This window comes from Channa argus, chromosome 2 (genome assembly GCF_033026475.1).
Source record: "Channa argus isolate prfri chromosome 2, Channa argus male v1.0, whole genome shotgun sequence".
NCBI classification, from domain to species: domain Eukaryota; kingdom Metazoa; phylum Chordata; class Actinopteri; order Anabantiformes; family Channidae; genus Channa; species Channa argus.
This window is the reverse complement of record NC_090198.1, coordinates 29,462,088-29,477,116: the sequence shown is the minus strand read 5'-3', so window position 1 is coordinate 29,477,116 and position 15,029 is coordinate 29,462,088. Positions and strand designations below refer to the sequence as shown.

Here is a 15,029-nt window from a genome sequence, read left to right as displayed (position 1 = left end):
ACCAACAACAAAGAGGCAATAGGAGAACTGTGATGATAACAGTATTGGACATCGGCCCAATCTTGCCTTTGTGTACTTGTACTCATTAAACTTCTCCAATACTGTGCTTGATACCACCTTAACCTCTGCAGGGAGGCAGAGCTGGAAAAATGCCTGGTTTTGAGCTGTTTCGGGACAAATCTAGTGTTGATGTGAGCAATCACACACTTTTCTCCATTAAATAACACACTGGCCAATAACTGCCTCAGTGAGTTAAAGAGATCTTCCAGCCTGAAATCTTCAGGATGGTTCCCCTCCCCCCCCCCCCAAACTAAATGTTCACAGTCCTTTTTATCATGTCAGAACCCTTCAGCCTTCTTACTCTTCTTACTCACAGAAGGTGGGTTTGGGTTGGGACTGGGAATGAAAGCCCAGATTGCACAGCAAATTCCCGAATGAGATAGGTGACGTAGATGATCAGCTTAGGTTTGCTGTCAGTGCCTTGATGATCACGTCTGCTTCGATCCGCAGGTTCAGAGCCAGAGCGTCATGCTGCAGCTGGAGTTTGGCGACACCGTCTGGCTTCGTCTCCATGGTGACCCCCGCTACGCGCTGTACAGCAACACCGGACACTACACCACCTTCAATGGGTACCTGGTCTACCCGGACACCTACGGTTACCAGACCCACCACCACCAACACCATCCTGACTATAACTCCCAGCCCCCCCAGCAGGACATCCCCTCCAGCAACCAGGCCATAGAACACACCAAGACAGGAGACACAATGGAGGACAAGGTGCAGCATGGTGAGGAAGAAGAGGGAGAAGACGATGGGGAGGATGACCAGAGATCTGCCTTCTCAGTGGGGCGCACCCAGAGCATATTGGGAGTCAACCAAGTAGGGATGCCGCAGCACCAGCCGGTTAGCTTCGACACGGCATTTGTCAACATCGGGGAAGACTTCAACGTGACGGAGGGGGTGTTCACTTGCCGCATTCCTGGCGCGTACTACTTTTCCTTCAATGTGGGCAAGCTGCCGCAGAAGACCCTGTCCGTCAAGCTGATGAAGAACCGCCTGGAAGTGCAGGCGATGATCTACGACGACAGCCAGGGAGAGAAAGCCCTTCAGAGTCAGAGCTTGATGCTGTCGCTGAAACCAGGAGACACAGTCTGGCTCTACTCCCATCAGAGGGATGGATTCGGGGCCTACAGCAACCACGCCAAGTACATCACGTTCACCGGCTTCCTGGTCTACCCAGACTTCCCCACCACCAGCACCAGCCAGTCACATGCAGACAAGAAGCTGTAGCTGCAGAACACGGGCTAAGGGCTGAACACTGTGGGAGGAGTTCATGCAAGATGAAGCATCGGAGTCCACAGAGGATGCTGCAGTTTCTAGTAGTGAATAATGCTAATGAATTTTGTTTGTAGTAGTCTTTGATGCTTCACCTACATATGAATTCTTCTCCAAGGTCACAGGGACCTTGGACCAAGTCCAGAGCTTAAATGAAAACGTTTTCCATTTCCAGCTGATCCCTTCAGCTCACACAAATGTGGAAACCTTTCTACGACAATTGTGTGAGCTCTAAGTTAATATTTCACTCTAATGGAAATCCAGTCCTTAACTGCTCAGCTCTGTGTCAGATAAACCCATGTAGTCAGTGCAACCATCACAACGCTAAAACCCTGATATTTACACTTCACAGCAGTAAGTACATTTACTCAAGTTCAGGACCTGAATTTGAGTTACTGGTGCTTTGCTTGAGTATTTCCATTTCATGTGACTTCATACCTCAACCCACTAAATTTCACTTTTATTTTTATTTTTATTTACTTGGATATAGTTAGCAGCCATTTTACCAATTGGGATTTTGCATCCAAAACAAATTCTCATGGATTAATCTCAAACACACTAAATAAAATGTTTTTAAAAAAAAGCTTTTAATTCTCTTAAATAAGAATAAACTCGTTGATTTAAATGGTTTGACTCAAATGAGCAACTTCTCCATTAGTCATTTAGCAGACACTAAGGACAACTTTCCGAGCTTCAGGGTTTTGCCCAGGGACACTTTGACATATAGCCAGGAGCACCGGGAGTTGACCCCCTGACCCTGTGGCTTTTTTAATGACTGCTCTACCAACTGCACTACAGCCAACTCTTGATGAACAGTGACGAGCATTTCTCACTATATCTGGGCTTTTACAAACTAATCAATCTGAATAAATAAATAACCGACAACTATAATAGTCTGCTTACTGATCCATAATTTTAAAAACATCATGAGCAGCTTCAGGCCTGTGCAAAGAGTTTAAAATAACCTGCACTATTGAGAGTAGTCTTCTGTAGCATCTTACTGATCAAAGTGAAACTGTAATGTTCAACCACAGAACCGGCAGACGAAAAAGAAACTAGATCCCGATCCCTGAACTGCACCTGCTGCGTGATGAAAGCAGATTCAATTTCTGCACGTTTTATGTTCTTATTTGAGCTGTAGGACATGCTCATTGGCTCCACACACCATGAGGGGGATTTAACTGACACAAAGCTGAGGAGATAATCACGGAATTATACATTTTGGGTGAACTTGTTCTCCTTGTCAAGGACTGTGTGTTTTCTGCCTGTATGTAAAACAGAAAAAAGTCCCTCAATCGTCTTTAGAGGCATGTGTAAATATGAAATGGAATGAGCAATGTGTTCCGTGTTAAAATGAGTCCCCTCCCTTGGTTTTGGAGTGTTGCCCTTTCTGGTCCTTTGCCACAGCAGGAACAGAGGACAAAAGGACAAATCGGACTTTGAAAAGCGCAGACTGCATTTCCATCCAACTGTTAACCACATGGCACCTCCAGGCCTGCAGGGATCTGGACCATAATTTGATTTCTAATTCTAGCAGCATTTAATTCACTTTTTCAGATGGCGACCATGGGAGGGGGGCTGAATTGCTTCCCTGGGTCGCCTTAATATGCATGTCTGTTTAATTTCACGCCGCCGGGAGAAGTATGATGCAGTTCATGAAATCACCTTCTCCGCTGGAGAGTGATACTTCACTCTGATTGAACATTTACATTTTTTAATTGCACTCAACAAGTTGTGAATTTACGAGCAGTTCTGATTCAGTCTAAACACCAATTTACCATAAGCAGACCGATTTACTTCAGCCGTGTATCACATTTCCACATCCAGCATTTCCACACACATGACCGAACCTTTCAAGCGGCGTTTACGTCCAGTTTACGGATCAAAGTCTCAGCCCATATTCACAAGTTAGCGTCTAATTTTGCGTTCTGCGCGGCGTCTTCCTGTTGCAGCTGAAAACGATGCAGCGGGTAAAGCTGTGGACCAGACCCTAAACTGTGAGCTAAAAGTTACTATGAAGCTTCTTAAAGTGGAGGAGAGCTGCAGATTCCGCTGGTTCTTCACGAAGATTGACCTCTTCTGTCATTTTCATACTGATCGAGTGCACGTCGCAGCACAGGGGCGAGTTTAAACCTTTAATAATCATTCAAAGTTAACAATAGATCGGATGACTGTGTGTTTGTGAGGATGCATTAGCTCCTCTGCTATGTGGAGCCTTTTGGCCTCTTTTAGCTCAGTGTTTTGGATTTACAGTCCAGAACTGTACTGTCTTGGTTCAGTCCCCATCCCCTTCATTAGCACCACAAAAACACAGAGCTCTGTAAATCCTGGCAGCAAAAAACATTCAGTTCACACTGAAATTCATGTCGCATCTCAAGGCAGCACCATTCAAAAGAAAATGATACACAGTCAATCATATCAGCACATCCCAGAAGCAAAGCCAGTCACAAGCAGTATAATATATTCTCTGGATTCAGATCTCACCTAGCACCACACGGATTTTTGTTAAGGAACAGGTCAGACTGAAGTCATTTTTTCAGCCTGTGACATTTATACTGGCCAGCAAAAGTTGGTCTTGTCCATTTAGGACATGCAACACGTCAGCAGAGATACTGTCCTAATGTTTGACCATGGACACTTTGCCGGGAGCAGGTAGAGAACAAAACTAAACTAGAAGCATTTATGTTTATGGGGTTTCATCCGGTGCTCACCACCTGAGTGATGAGTGATCCTCCAAGCTGCTGCGAAATAAACCCAATGGGGTCATGAGAAACCACAGAGAAAGGGATGAAAACTCTGTGTCTCTAAGAATTATTAACATCTAAGCAGCGTGAGAGGAGAAAACTGCTGTGTGGTTTAACTGCTCACGGATCTCTGACACCGCATGAAGGTCACTAACAGGCCCTAAATAAACTGCTGGGTCCAAACTTGGGGTTCAGGAGCAGAGCACTGAGGGTTCACAAGGTGGATACATGTACAAATTAGAAGAAATATATATTTTTGACATAGATTTCCTCTGATGATTTCTAGTTAAACCGTGGCTCTTTTCGGTCTTCCGTAACGACCCTGCAGCTGCTGGAAACCTTTTAAACCACAGGCTAAAAGATCGGTAATGATCACATGACCCAGCAACGCAAACAACCTTAACTCGGTACAGCTGACACACATCAGCCCTAAACGGCACCTACCCCCGTCGCCAGCTTGGTCTCCTACAACTCCTGTGTCTGACAGTCGCCATTTCACCTCCCGACGCTGTTCTGGACTCGATGAACGCCGTTAATCCAACACCAGCACGTGCCGACCCGGCACACCGGCGTCAGGTGACCTCTGTACGTCACCTGGCGTGTCACTGTGCGTAAAAGCGCGTTACAGTGAATGGTTAGGGCGCGCTGCCCGCACACGCGCGTGCGCACACACTCACAAACTGTCTTTCTCAAGCAACGACAAGATCTGCAGAACATTAATCTGAATCTAGTGATTATTTACTATTAATACTACTGAGATTTAGAAGAAGCCACTGCAATGACAACTGGACGTTTTTACTCTTATTCACGTGTGTAGTTGTGCATGATGTTCATTCTGTATTACAAGCAGGGATTCTGTGTTTGTCTTCAAAGTCTTGGTAATGTTGGGAATGATGCATGACGCCACACTTTGCATCCTTTGCTGTCAGTTGTGTAGCTCATTGGAAATGGAAAAGATTATAGAGCTCAGTGAATTTGCCCCGACTTGGAAAATGTGGCTTGTCTTGCATATTAAACCTAGTCTACTTATTAGCTGTACTTATTGTAGATGAATAAACTGCTACAAGTACAAGCTGCACATGATAAAGAGACACACAGATTTGGAGGGCGAACTTGTTGAGATGCTCATGCTGTTGCTGTGATCCAATTGCAGACGAGTCCAGAACAAACTTGTGAAGAAAAAAGACACGAGTTGTGGCTTGTGATACATTGGTGCTGTTAAACAAGATGTGAAGAGATGAAATGATTTTTTTTTCATTTCTTCTCTGATCCAAATGTTTTTGCATTTTAATGTGCAATTTAATGTGATGAAACAGGAACAAGACCATCAAAACACTGTTTTAAGTTTCTACATAATGTGGTTTCGGGGGGTTTTATGGTTTAGATGGTTCCACAGACTACTGCATATTTTTAGTATAAAACTTAAAAAATGATCTGAAAGCACACTGTCTAGTCTAAAAACTGCTGTTTCTCTTTTTTTTATTTTACCTCTTTCACATAATAATTTGTTTCTGTCACAGTCTCACCCCCTGCTGCTTTTTCCATTTCAGCCTCACCCGGTGAGCACAGGGGTGAACCCTCGATTGCCTCAGCTTCTCTTTGATACGAACACGACCCGGTTCAGTAAAACCCTGATCGGTCTGTGAAGGTGACACCTGGTTAAGAAAAGGAAAAAAAGTGAAAGCTGCTGCACTGAATTCACGTTGCGTGAAGAGACGTGAGCATATGACACAGTCAGAAGCTCTTGTGTGATGCATGAATTAACACTGAATTTAAAAAAAAAAAAAAGAGAAGATACTCGGTCCTGACTGCTGAGCAGCTTCACAGGCCTTATTTGATGCCTGTTAACTGTGTTTGTATTGATAAGTGAATTACCTGTGCAGTAAGTGACAATATGTTGGATGTTTCTGGTCTGTGCTCCTCTCTTTCATACCCCGGATGGAAGATTGGTCATTGTGTATTAGACTGTCGTGCAGACACTGGTCAAATTGTGGGGAAAAAAAAGTAAAACCATAACTAAAAGTGACCTGTGTCTTGTTTCTCCGGCTCTTGTTGACCTTTTGAAACGTTTTGAGTATTTCCTACATGTAAACCGAATGCTTTAATGACAAATGTTTGACACACGCACAAAAAAAAAAAAAAAAAATGATGTTCAGCCTGGACTGTTGATGTGAACTCAGGTTAGAAATAATAAACTGACAAATGAAACAGGATCTGCAGAGTTTCATTCTGTGCTGCAGCTCCACCTGCTGGGTGACTTCAGCATGTGTGTAGGTGTGTACAGGTACCAACCTGCCACAGTCACTGGAATTCTACTTTTTTAATGTGAACGCACACGTCTATAAGAATCTTGGGATCCAAAATTAGTGAGCTACAGTAATTGCTTAATAATTAAGATAATAGAAATCGAGGAAAACCAACACGGAAATGAGCAAAACATGTTTCACGACAAACTGCGACTGGACTGAAATATACCATAAAAGTAAAACGTTTCACTGAGCTGAAGGACAAAAAATGCATCCTCCTATTAACATCTGCTGACAAAGATCAGAAACACATCACATACGTTAACTCCAGCAGAATAACTAAGAAGGAAGTAGTTTTAGCCAACCTGCATTTTAACATTTGATAGGATTTTAATCATTTACAGTCGCTGAGCATCTTGTTAAATATGTGACAGGGGACTCAGCTACATCAGCGCATGTTTAAATGTGTTTTAGGTGTTTGAGTAAATAAAAACAGTTGAATTAAAACCGCAGTTCCACAAAAAATATTTTAAAGATGTTTTATTAATATTTGTATTTACATAAATATTGGAGGTGGGTTGAAGTCCCACAGTGACACGGACAGAACATGGTGAAGATGTGGAGACTAAGCAGAGGGGGGGTCACTTATTCTCAGGGGCCTTGTCGCCAGCATCCAGTTTGGGTGCAGCTTCTTTGGGGTCTCGGTACGAGGGGAACACCTCCCAGGGCGTGTTAAGATCGAACTTCCTGAACTCCTGCGACAGTTCCACGGGCTCAGCCACCACACGCTTCACCTCATCATCATAACGCACCTGCAGAGGCAAACCAACATATTTCTTTAAAGCTTATTGTAAAATGTCTATGGCTCATTTTGCTACTGCGAAAAAGTTGCAGCATTGCGCAGGAGGTAGAGCGGTTGTCCACCAATCCCACAGTTGGTGGTTTCGATCCCCGACTTCTCCGGTCACATGTCGCAGTGTCCTTGAGCAAGACACCGAAGCTCCAAATGAGTGCTGGCCAGCGGCATAGCAGCCCCCCTATCGTTGTGTGGGTGTAAGTGTGATGGGTGAACAACATTCCAGAAATGATCATTGTGCCCAGTCAACATAACCTTATCTTTGGTGCAGCAACTGCTGCCACAGGTGGAGGGATTTAATGCACAATACAAACCAAGCAAAAGGCAGCTTCTATATCTACAATTGTAACCATCTACCAACCACATATCAACCAAAGTCTGGTACAAAACAATTAAAGTCTGCAGATACAATGTCAGGGCTGAGTAAGACTGTCAAGTATAGAAAAATGAATATAAATAAATTAAAATCACAGGTTTGAGAAAAGTTTGGGATATGAAGCTTCCATCATGTCTGTCGCAGCAACTTCCTGTCAATACCATGTCTTTTTTTTTTTTTTTTTTTTTTTTTTTTTTTTTTTTTTATTTGGAACAACTACATGAATCACACATTGCTGGAAAAGTTCTGTGGAGTTCTTAACCCAACAGGTTTGTGGCAGAGCTCACCTCCACATATCCCGACAGTGGAAAGTCCTTCCGGAATGGGTGACCCTCGAAGCCATAGTCTGTCAGAATTCGCCTCAGGTCGGGGTGGTTCGCAAAAAACACACCATACATGTCCCAAACCTGTAGAAACAGACACGTGCACTTTCATTTGGAGTCCAGTGAGTGTTAAATACAGGACATTAAAGAGTTATTTTCCTTATGACTTTTCAAGATGACATTTGAATCTCATTATAATTTTTTTAATAAAAACTAAACTGATCTAAACGGAGCATAAAGCAGAGGTCCTGACTAAAGACTGATAAAACCCTTCAACTAGCCAAATATACACAAATCCTCAAAGAAACAATATCATAGTATTACCACACTGACAAAGTCTACACATCATCAAAAATCTCTTTAGTAGATCTTATGTTTGTGTCCGTTCTCAAACCTCCGGTCTCTGAGGTTGGTTAGTCAGTGCCTGGCTTTAAATGAAGGGGGGCTGAGCACTTGTGGTCTTTGCTCCTAAACTTTGGGAAAACGTTACCTTTCAGAATAATTGGTCCCTTTTTCTTAAGTGTTCTCTGTGTTAAACCTTTCAGACCAGACCAGCAGATTGTGACTCACCTCCCTCTCGTACCAGTTGGCAGCCTCGTGGACGGACACCGCAGACTCCACGGTTGTTAACTCATCAGTGTACGTCTTCACACGAATACGAGAGTTGTAGCGCAGCGAAAGCAGGTTGTAAACGATCTGCAAACCAGCAGAAGAACATTATGACTGGAAAAACATTCAGAAAGTTCCTTAGCACTGAGCACCAAAGACTAAAGACTTTTAGGATGAACTACAATATGAGTAGTAGAGCAAACCATGTGTGTGTGGTCTGACAGCTACCTCGAAGCGGTTCTGACGTGTTGGGATGTCGACAGCAGTCAAGTCGACCATGTTCTTGAACTGGGCGTTGGTGTGGTCCTTTAGGAATGTCAGCACCGGGATCACTCCATCAGGATGGATCATCACCTCCAGCTCATTGTAACACGTCAACTACACAAACAAACATTTTTAAGCTCTGACAGCTCTGACAGCTCGCTCTATGTTGGACCTTCTTCCAAGTAGGGAAAATATCCAGATTCTTTAAGCTCCAGCGAATTCATTTTCAAATCTTTCATTTAAATTTTCTGTTTAGACTGTGCTGCCTCTCGCTGATATTACGGACATCAGCAAACAAAAAAGAACATATGTTGGGTAACTTAGCAATGCTGTTGTCAACACACCTTTGATGGATTAAACATTAAATGCTAAGTGTAGGACCGACATCAGTGCTCCATCTGCCTGTTTTCATTTCATTTTCAACTTATTCATGAGGTCAAATTGTGTTGTCATATGAAGTAACCTGAGTTGACACATGAACTGACCTGCACCTGCTGAATATATTTGGGCATGATCTCAGCCACATACTCCCCAAACGCTGCCAGCTGGTTGTGAGTGACAGCATCCTTGGGCCTGACAGTGGCTGCATAAAGGACAGAGAGTTTTCACAGAAATACATTAGGTTAAAAAAACAAAACGTCTTTGCTATGTTTTTGCATATGCATTACAGGGTGTTTATTGAATTCTGCCATACAAGTGCTGTTTAACAGTCGTCTGGAAACATTAAATATCAAAAACAGATAAAGCAGGCTGTCATCTACAACTTTGATGTAACGTCCAGACAAACATTTTTAAAAAGTAACATAAACCTTGACATTTTCAGACCCATGGGGCATTTTCAACACTTGGTAATATATGAGCGGCACAAGCTGGAGCTTCTGTGACTTAGACAGCATCAGTCAGCCTGTACTCACCTCTGGTCTCAGTGGTGGAGCTCTGCAGTCTGGTCTGCTGCTGGAGGAGACATGAACTCCTTGCAACTGAGAGAAAACACAGGAGGTAAATCTAAAACCCAATGGTGACGAAAGCAACAAATCACAACACTGGGGGGGTTTTATCTCCCCATTTGTAATGTGCTGTTACGAGTGTTGCACCAAATCTCACCGACTTCATCCCCGTTTGCTTTTACTGAAACATTTTTATTCACCATGTCTGCAGCCAAACTTAATCTTCGTTTTTTTATAATCACTTTCTATTTTGCTATAAAATGCAATAAGTTAGCAAAGACTTTATGTTACACCCGCTAAAGACGCCACCGTTTCCTAAATCAACTCAGCATCAAAGTGTCCACCCTGTCACTGTGGCTGCTGTTAGCATTAGCTAACTCGAAGGTCAAACGTGAGAAATTGGACGCTTAGTATTTTTACCATCGTGTCAATAATCACAGTCTTAAAATTTAATTATTGCAGCAAACATTCCTTATAAACACAAATTAATTTCTAGCCATCTTACCGTTAAAACCTCTTCCAAGTCCTCCGCGGACAAACCGGACCAACGACGCCGCCATGTTTATTCTCCGTGCTCGGTTTTGTTCGTGTGGAGACTGTTAGCGGTGCGGCGCCACCTCGTGTCCCGGAGGAGAAGTAGCCTTTCTGGGGTTCAACCCGGCGGCAGCTACCGCGGCTCCTGTAGTTTTTTGTTGTTTGTTTTTTTTTTGGGGGGGGGAATTTGGAATTCCAATAAAAATTGATTTTTCTTTTAAACAGTGGTTGTGGCAGAAAGTTTTACAAAAGAAAAGGAGCAAATTACTAATAGTAATCGAAGTACAGACCTGCAGAAAGACTATGAGCAATTTCTGCACAGAATCAAGAAGAAAACAACTTTAAAAACTTGGTTTCTGAAATTCTATTTTTTTTTTTAAATCCTCCGTTTTAATGTGTTCACAAAATGAGCCTTTCGTTGTCATAAATGAATGGATGGATGAATGGATAGGACCTTATACTAGAAAATATTTTCTGAAAGAATGAATGATTTTATTTATTATGAACTAAATTTTAACTCACTCACTTATTGTTACCAATTGAGGTTCAACTGTTAAATCTAAAGCTTCACTTAGTTTTTCCACCAGACCACATGTTCAATGGTTGTGTTGAATAGACATGAAGATTGTGTTATTAACTGAAACTTATTTTGTCTACAATTGTGACTTAGATGAAGATCAGTTCACATTTTACCTACTTCAGTTCACCAACTCAGCCACCGTTCTTATTTATCTGACCATCATCAGGTCTTTTCCTTGTCATCTGCTTTCTGTAACCTATGTCACCGATCTTCCTCGGACTTTTGTTCTGTTAGAAAGTGAGGTACGCAAACTCCCTTATACAGGCACTCAACAATTCAATAAAGTGTAGTTTTTTTTTTATTATTATCACAGACAAACTATTTTTTAAAAATGTTTTTCTTGTAGAATTCAGAAGAAACGACATAAGGAGGCTAAGTAGTGATCAAAACAGACACCAGATCAGCAAGTTTTTACACAACTAATAGTAAAAAAGGTCATTTCTGTACACGAATGTTATGAATATCACAAAATATCACAGTGCCACTACAATTCTGGAAATTTACATTTTAAAAACATTAGCTGGGAAACATTCGTGACATTTATTTGCAGTTTTCAGTGGGTGTACATTAGGATATGACGACATGATGATCCGACAACGGCTGTGTTTTGAGTCATCGTGGCTTTAAACAAGACCAGTCCATCTTCCAGCTGCTGTGGGTACAAAGTGATGTCCGACCCGCCGACCTGCGCGCTCAGCTGGACTGTCCACACACATCCTGGTAGTATGTCCTCAGCACCTCCAGCTGAGCCGAACGCACCAGGATGTGGGGTCGAACAGAGGCCAGCTTCTGACAAGCTTCCTCTGGAGTCCAGCAGTGTAGCTGTCAGCAGAAATGCACAATGTTAAAACCAACATGCACATCGATCACTGTCTTACGACCATAGTAGTAATGACAATGTGATGGGTTTTTTTTGTGTGCACTGTTTACCGTGGAAGTCTTTGTGTGTTTGTGTGTGTGTGTGTGTGTGTTCATCAGAGGGTTTAAAATCCATAGGGTCACAGTTGATTTGTTCAGGTAAGCATAGGGTAACACGATTAGTTATGTTTTGTTTGTTATTTTTCTTGGACCTACCTTGAAGTCATTTGTGAATTTAAATGTGATTTAAAGATGTGAGCAATAAATGTGTAAGTTGTCACAGAGTGTAACAACTGTCTGAATGTACAATCATGAAACCAAAACTTTAAAACAGAAAACAGTTGAATTCCAACTTCATTTAGGTGTTTCTATCAATACTTTCTTTCACAGGGTTCTAGAGCTGCTCCCACAGTAAAACTCACACACATTAAAGCACATTAAACAAAATGCTGTATTTCATTCGCTCAATTACTAAACATAAGCTGCTCTAACTTTTTAATTTTACCTAATTCTAACTAGAGAGCACACTAGGCTTTTACTGTGCTTGCTTATTTATCGTGCTAGTGTAGTACTTTAAAAGTATTTTTAGTAGTATTTTCCTTTTTTCAGTAAGTAGTTGAATCTAACTCAAACTAATAACTGTTTATTGAAACAGCCATAAACTTTAAAAAATAGAAAAAATAAAAATCTGAAAAAATAGCCTAAAACACCTGCTCAGCCTCAACTGTCCAACCTTAAAACTGGGCTTTGTTTGTGTGTTTTCACTGTTCAACCCTTAGCTCACATCTAATTATGAGCTAACAATACTTGTTGTGCAATGTTTGTTACAAATACTACTTTTCATTCTGATCTCCTGAAAAGCTCACAGTTAGTTTTGAGTCCCAGGTCTGATTTAGTTATATTGAGAGGGGGTCTTCCAAGATTCCTGTGACCTCCCCACAGTACTATACTGACCCGAATGAGGTAGGCAGCAGCCAGCGTGGCACTGCGGGAGCGTCCGGCTTTGCAGTGGACGTACACGCTGGTTCCCTGCTCCCGGTGGTGCAGGGCAAATTCCACACCTCGGTGCAGGTTCTCCAGACTGGGGACGCCAGTAAGGTCCACGGTGCTCAGCCTGAGCTGCTCCACCCCTGCAGCTCGCCATTCCTGCAACGGGCATCAAAGTTATTATTGATGAACCCAGCCTTGTTTCTTTTTAGGGCTGCACCTAACGATTCTTTTTTTTGTCGATTAATCCATCGATTCCCCCCCAATCAAGTTCTTTTTTTGTTCACTTATTATAACAATTAATTTACTAAGAATAAAAATCATTAACATTCAATATTTTATTCAATCACCTTCTTTTTAAACAAACTTCCCTGACCAAGTACGTGTGTATGTAAATATGGTATTTTACGTTATGGGTTTTTATTCTACGACGCGTCATCACAACCATAGTTTGTTGTGCAAAAGACTAAATTCACCTACACTGTTAAAGCATGACACAAAGTTGAGTTGAACAGATTAGCATAAAGCTTTTTCTAACTTCCAGCTATACGTGCACATAAGCTAACGTGCTCGTAGTAGCTAGCGATTAACCGACTAGCGTGTTGCGGCGAACACGTGACGGTCGACGGGGAGCTGAAATGATTCGGTACGTTTATGACAAACTCCTGTTCGGTCGAGTTAAGGAGTAACTTTGACTTTACAGTCGGCTGAGCTCCGTCCTCGCTCATAGTCGGAGAGAGGAAGCTGCTCCACAAGTTTATTTTCTTATTCACTGATCTTCTGTGGTGTCTTGAAGAATTCCTATAAAAATATTAATTTTTTTGTGCTCTAGTTAACCTTAAACAACTAAAGGCGAAGACTGTGCACTCGTTGTCTTTATTGTCCCAGACCCCAAATCTTTGTGTCGCAGGTGAACTTTTCTTTCTCTCTTTTTTTTTTTTTAACTGTCTCCGTGTAAACGGGACACCGTTAATTTAGAAACATGCTTGTGACGCATCGATAAAATAGTAAATCAATTTATTTTCGTAATTGATTAAGTCAAAGTGTTCCACCAACCCTAGTTCTTTTACTCTGTTAGAAATCAAGGTAATAGGTCTCAGGTCCCAGTGGCGGAGAATCGAGTTCATTTGTGGTGTATGCATGTTATAATTTAGAGTTTTGACCAACTAAAAACAAATAATTTAGACATTCAATAAGCTGGAACTAAAAAGATATTTGGCTGTTTTCCTTTTAAAACTACTGAAAACAGTTGCTCAATCACTTTCAAAGAACTAATTGATTAATTGACCGTTCGATCAGCAATTAACCAATGGGAGTTGTTCATTTGACCTGCATCACCTGACACAAACACACAGCTGAATGAGGAGCAAACACGCACAGGACAACAAAACACGTCATTAACTTCACAATAAATTAACCCTTTCTGCACTGTGTAGTGGTCCACTAAAGATGAACTCACCTCAGTTGAGTTACAGAAGTATTTGGTCTCATACGTCTCGTTCATGGTGATAACACCTCGGACATCTTCTGTTTCCACCAACTGTAACACAGGAAACAACAACCATCAGTTCCAAGGGCGGATCAGCCCGTAGCAACTTAGCCCATACTGAGAAAAACGCAAGATGTTTACGAGCTTTCTTGTGCTAGAGTTGAGTTTCGGGAACAATACCATGAATTCTGAGCACTTCATTGCATTGTACCGTCTTTTCGTTTGCAATTAAAGAAATTAATTTAAATAGCTTCTTAATCTACAAACAGCTTACGAAATAGCATTTACTAAATGATTGGTTTCCATTAAAGGTGGTGCTAATTAATCAGCTGTTTAAATGGACATGGAAATGGAAAAATTAAATCTGTGCCTAAGAGCACACGTTCTCAGGCTGGTGTGTGGGACGGTCTGACCTGTTTTGTCATGGATCTGAACGGCAGAGCGCCCAGGATCACTGTCTCGTCCACCCGGTCAAACCACCGTCTAGACGACACCTTCTCCAGGGCAACATTGTAAGCTAACGTCGGGTAGAAGAGCAGCCGCGCTAACGCTCCGGACATGACTGAGCTGTTAAGAACGAGGCTACAGGGAGATTTAACTGTCCATCACCGCTGTGCTGTGGTGTTGTGGATCAACTGTCTGCCGACCAGCATGTGTTTCTCCATCGATGTATTTAGGTTCCTCCTCCGGTTTGCTGTCCGCCACATATACATGCGACTTCCGGGTGGAGTCAATTTGCATCGCCGCCATATTGCAGCGGGGTACTGGTCAGTTTAAACTAGGGAACGAGACTTGTGTGCTGATTTTTCATGTTACAAGGAAAGAAATGGCAAAACAGTAATAGAACAAGTGCAATTTTATTTATTAAGCACTTTTCTAAC

The 15,029-nt window shown here is 42.1% G+C and overlaps 3 protein-coding genes across 5 annotated transcripts in view; 1 reads left to right on the top strand and 2 right to left on the bottom strand.

The window, feature by feature from the left end:
- Positions 1-6,292, top strand: part of c1qtnf4 (C1q and TNF related 4) — a 31,298-nt gene extending 25,006 nt beyond the window's left edge. For all 3 annotated transcript variants that reach the window (XM_067490857.1, XM_067490876.1, XM_067490867.1), the window contains exon 3: positions 511-6,292. In XM_067490857.1, the coding sequence (XP_067346958.1) occupies positions 511-1,290 (780 nt within the window). In that variant the 3' untranslated portion in view covers positions 1,291-6,292. The remainder of the gene's footprint in view (positions 1-510) is intronic.
- Positions 6,293-6,850: 558 nt separating this feature from the next.
- Positions 6,851-10,341, bottom strand: ndufs3 (NADH:ubiquinone oxidoreductase core subunit S3). The gene is made up of 7 exons (XM_067490888.1): positions 10,206-10,341; positions 9,668-9,733; positions 9,239-9,336; positions 8,718-8,867; positions 8,451-8,576; positions 7,845-7,964; positions 6,851-7,137 (listed from the first exon to the last, which is right to left on the bottom strand). The coding sequence occupies exons 1-7, from the start codon at positions 10,258-10,260 to the stop codon at positions 6,967-6,969; spliced, it is 786 nt and encodes a 261-aa protein (XP_067346989.1). The 5' UTR covers positions 10,261-10,341; the 3' UTR covers positions 6,851-6,966.
- A 753-nt stretch (positions 10,342-11,094) lies between these two features.
- On the bottom strand, positions 11,095-14,847 carry ptpmt1 (protein tyrosine phosphatase mitochondrial 1). The gene is made up of 4 exons (XM_067490900.1): positions 14,562-14,847; positions 14,119-14,199; positions 12,627-12,818; positions 11,095-11,636 (listed from the first exon to the last, which is right to left on the bottom strand). Exons 1-4 carry the CDS (start codon positions 14,706-14,708, stop codon positions 11,508-11,510), a joined length of 549 nt encoding a protein of 182 aa, XP_067347001.1. The 5' UTR covers positions 14,709-14,847; the 3' UTR covers positions 11,095-11,507.
- Positions 14,848-15,029: the final 182 nt, after the last annotated feature.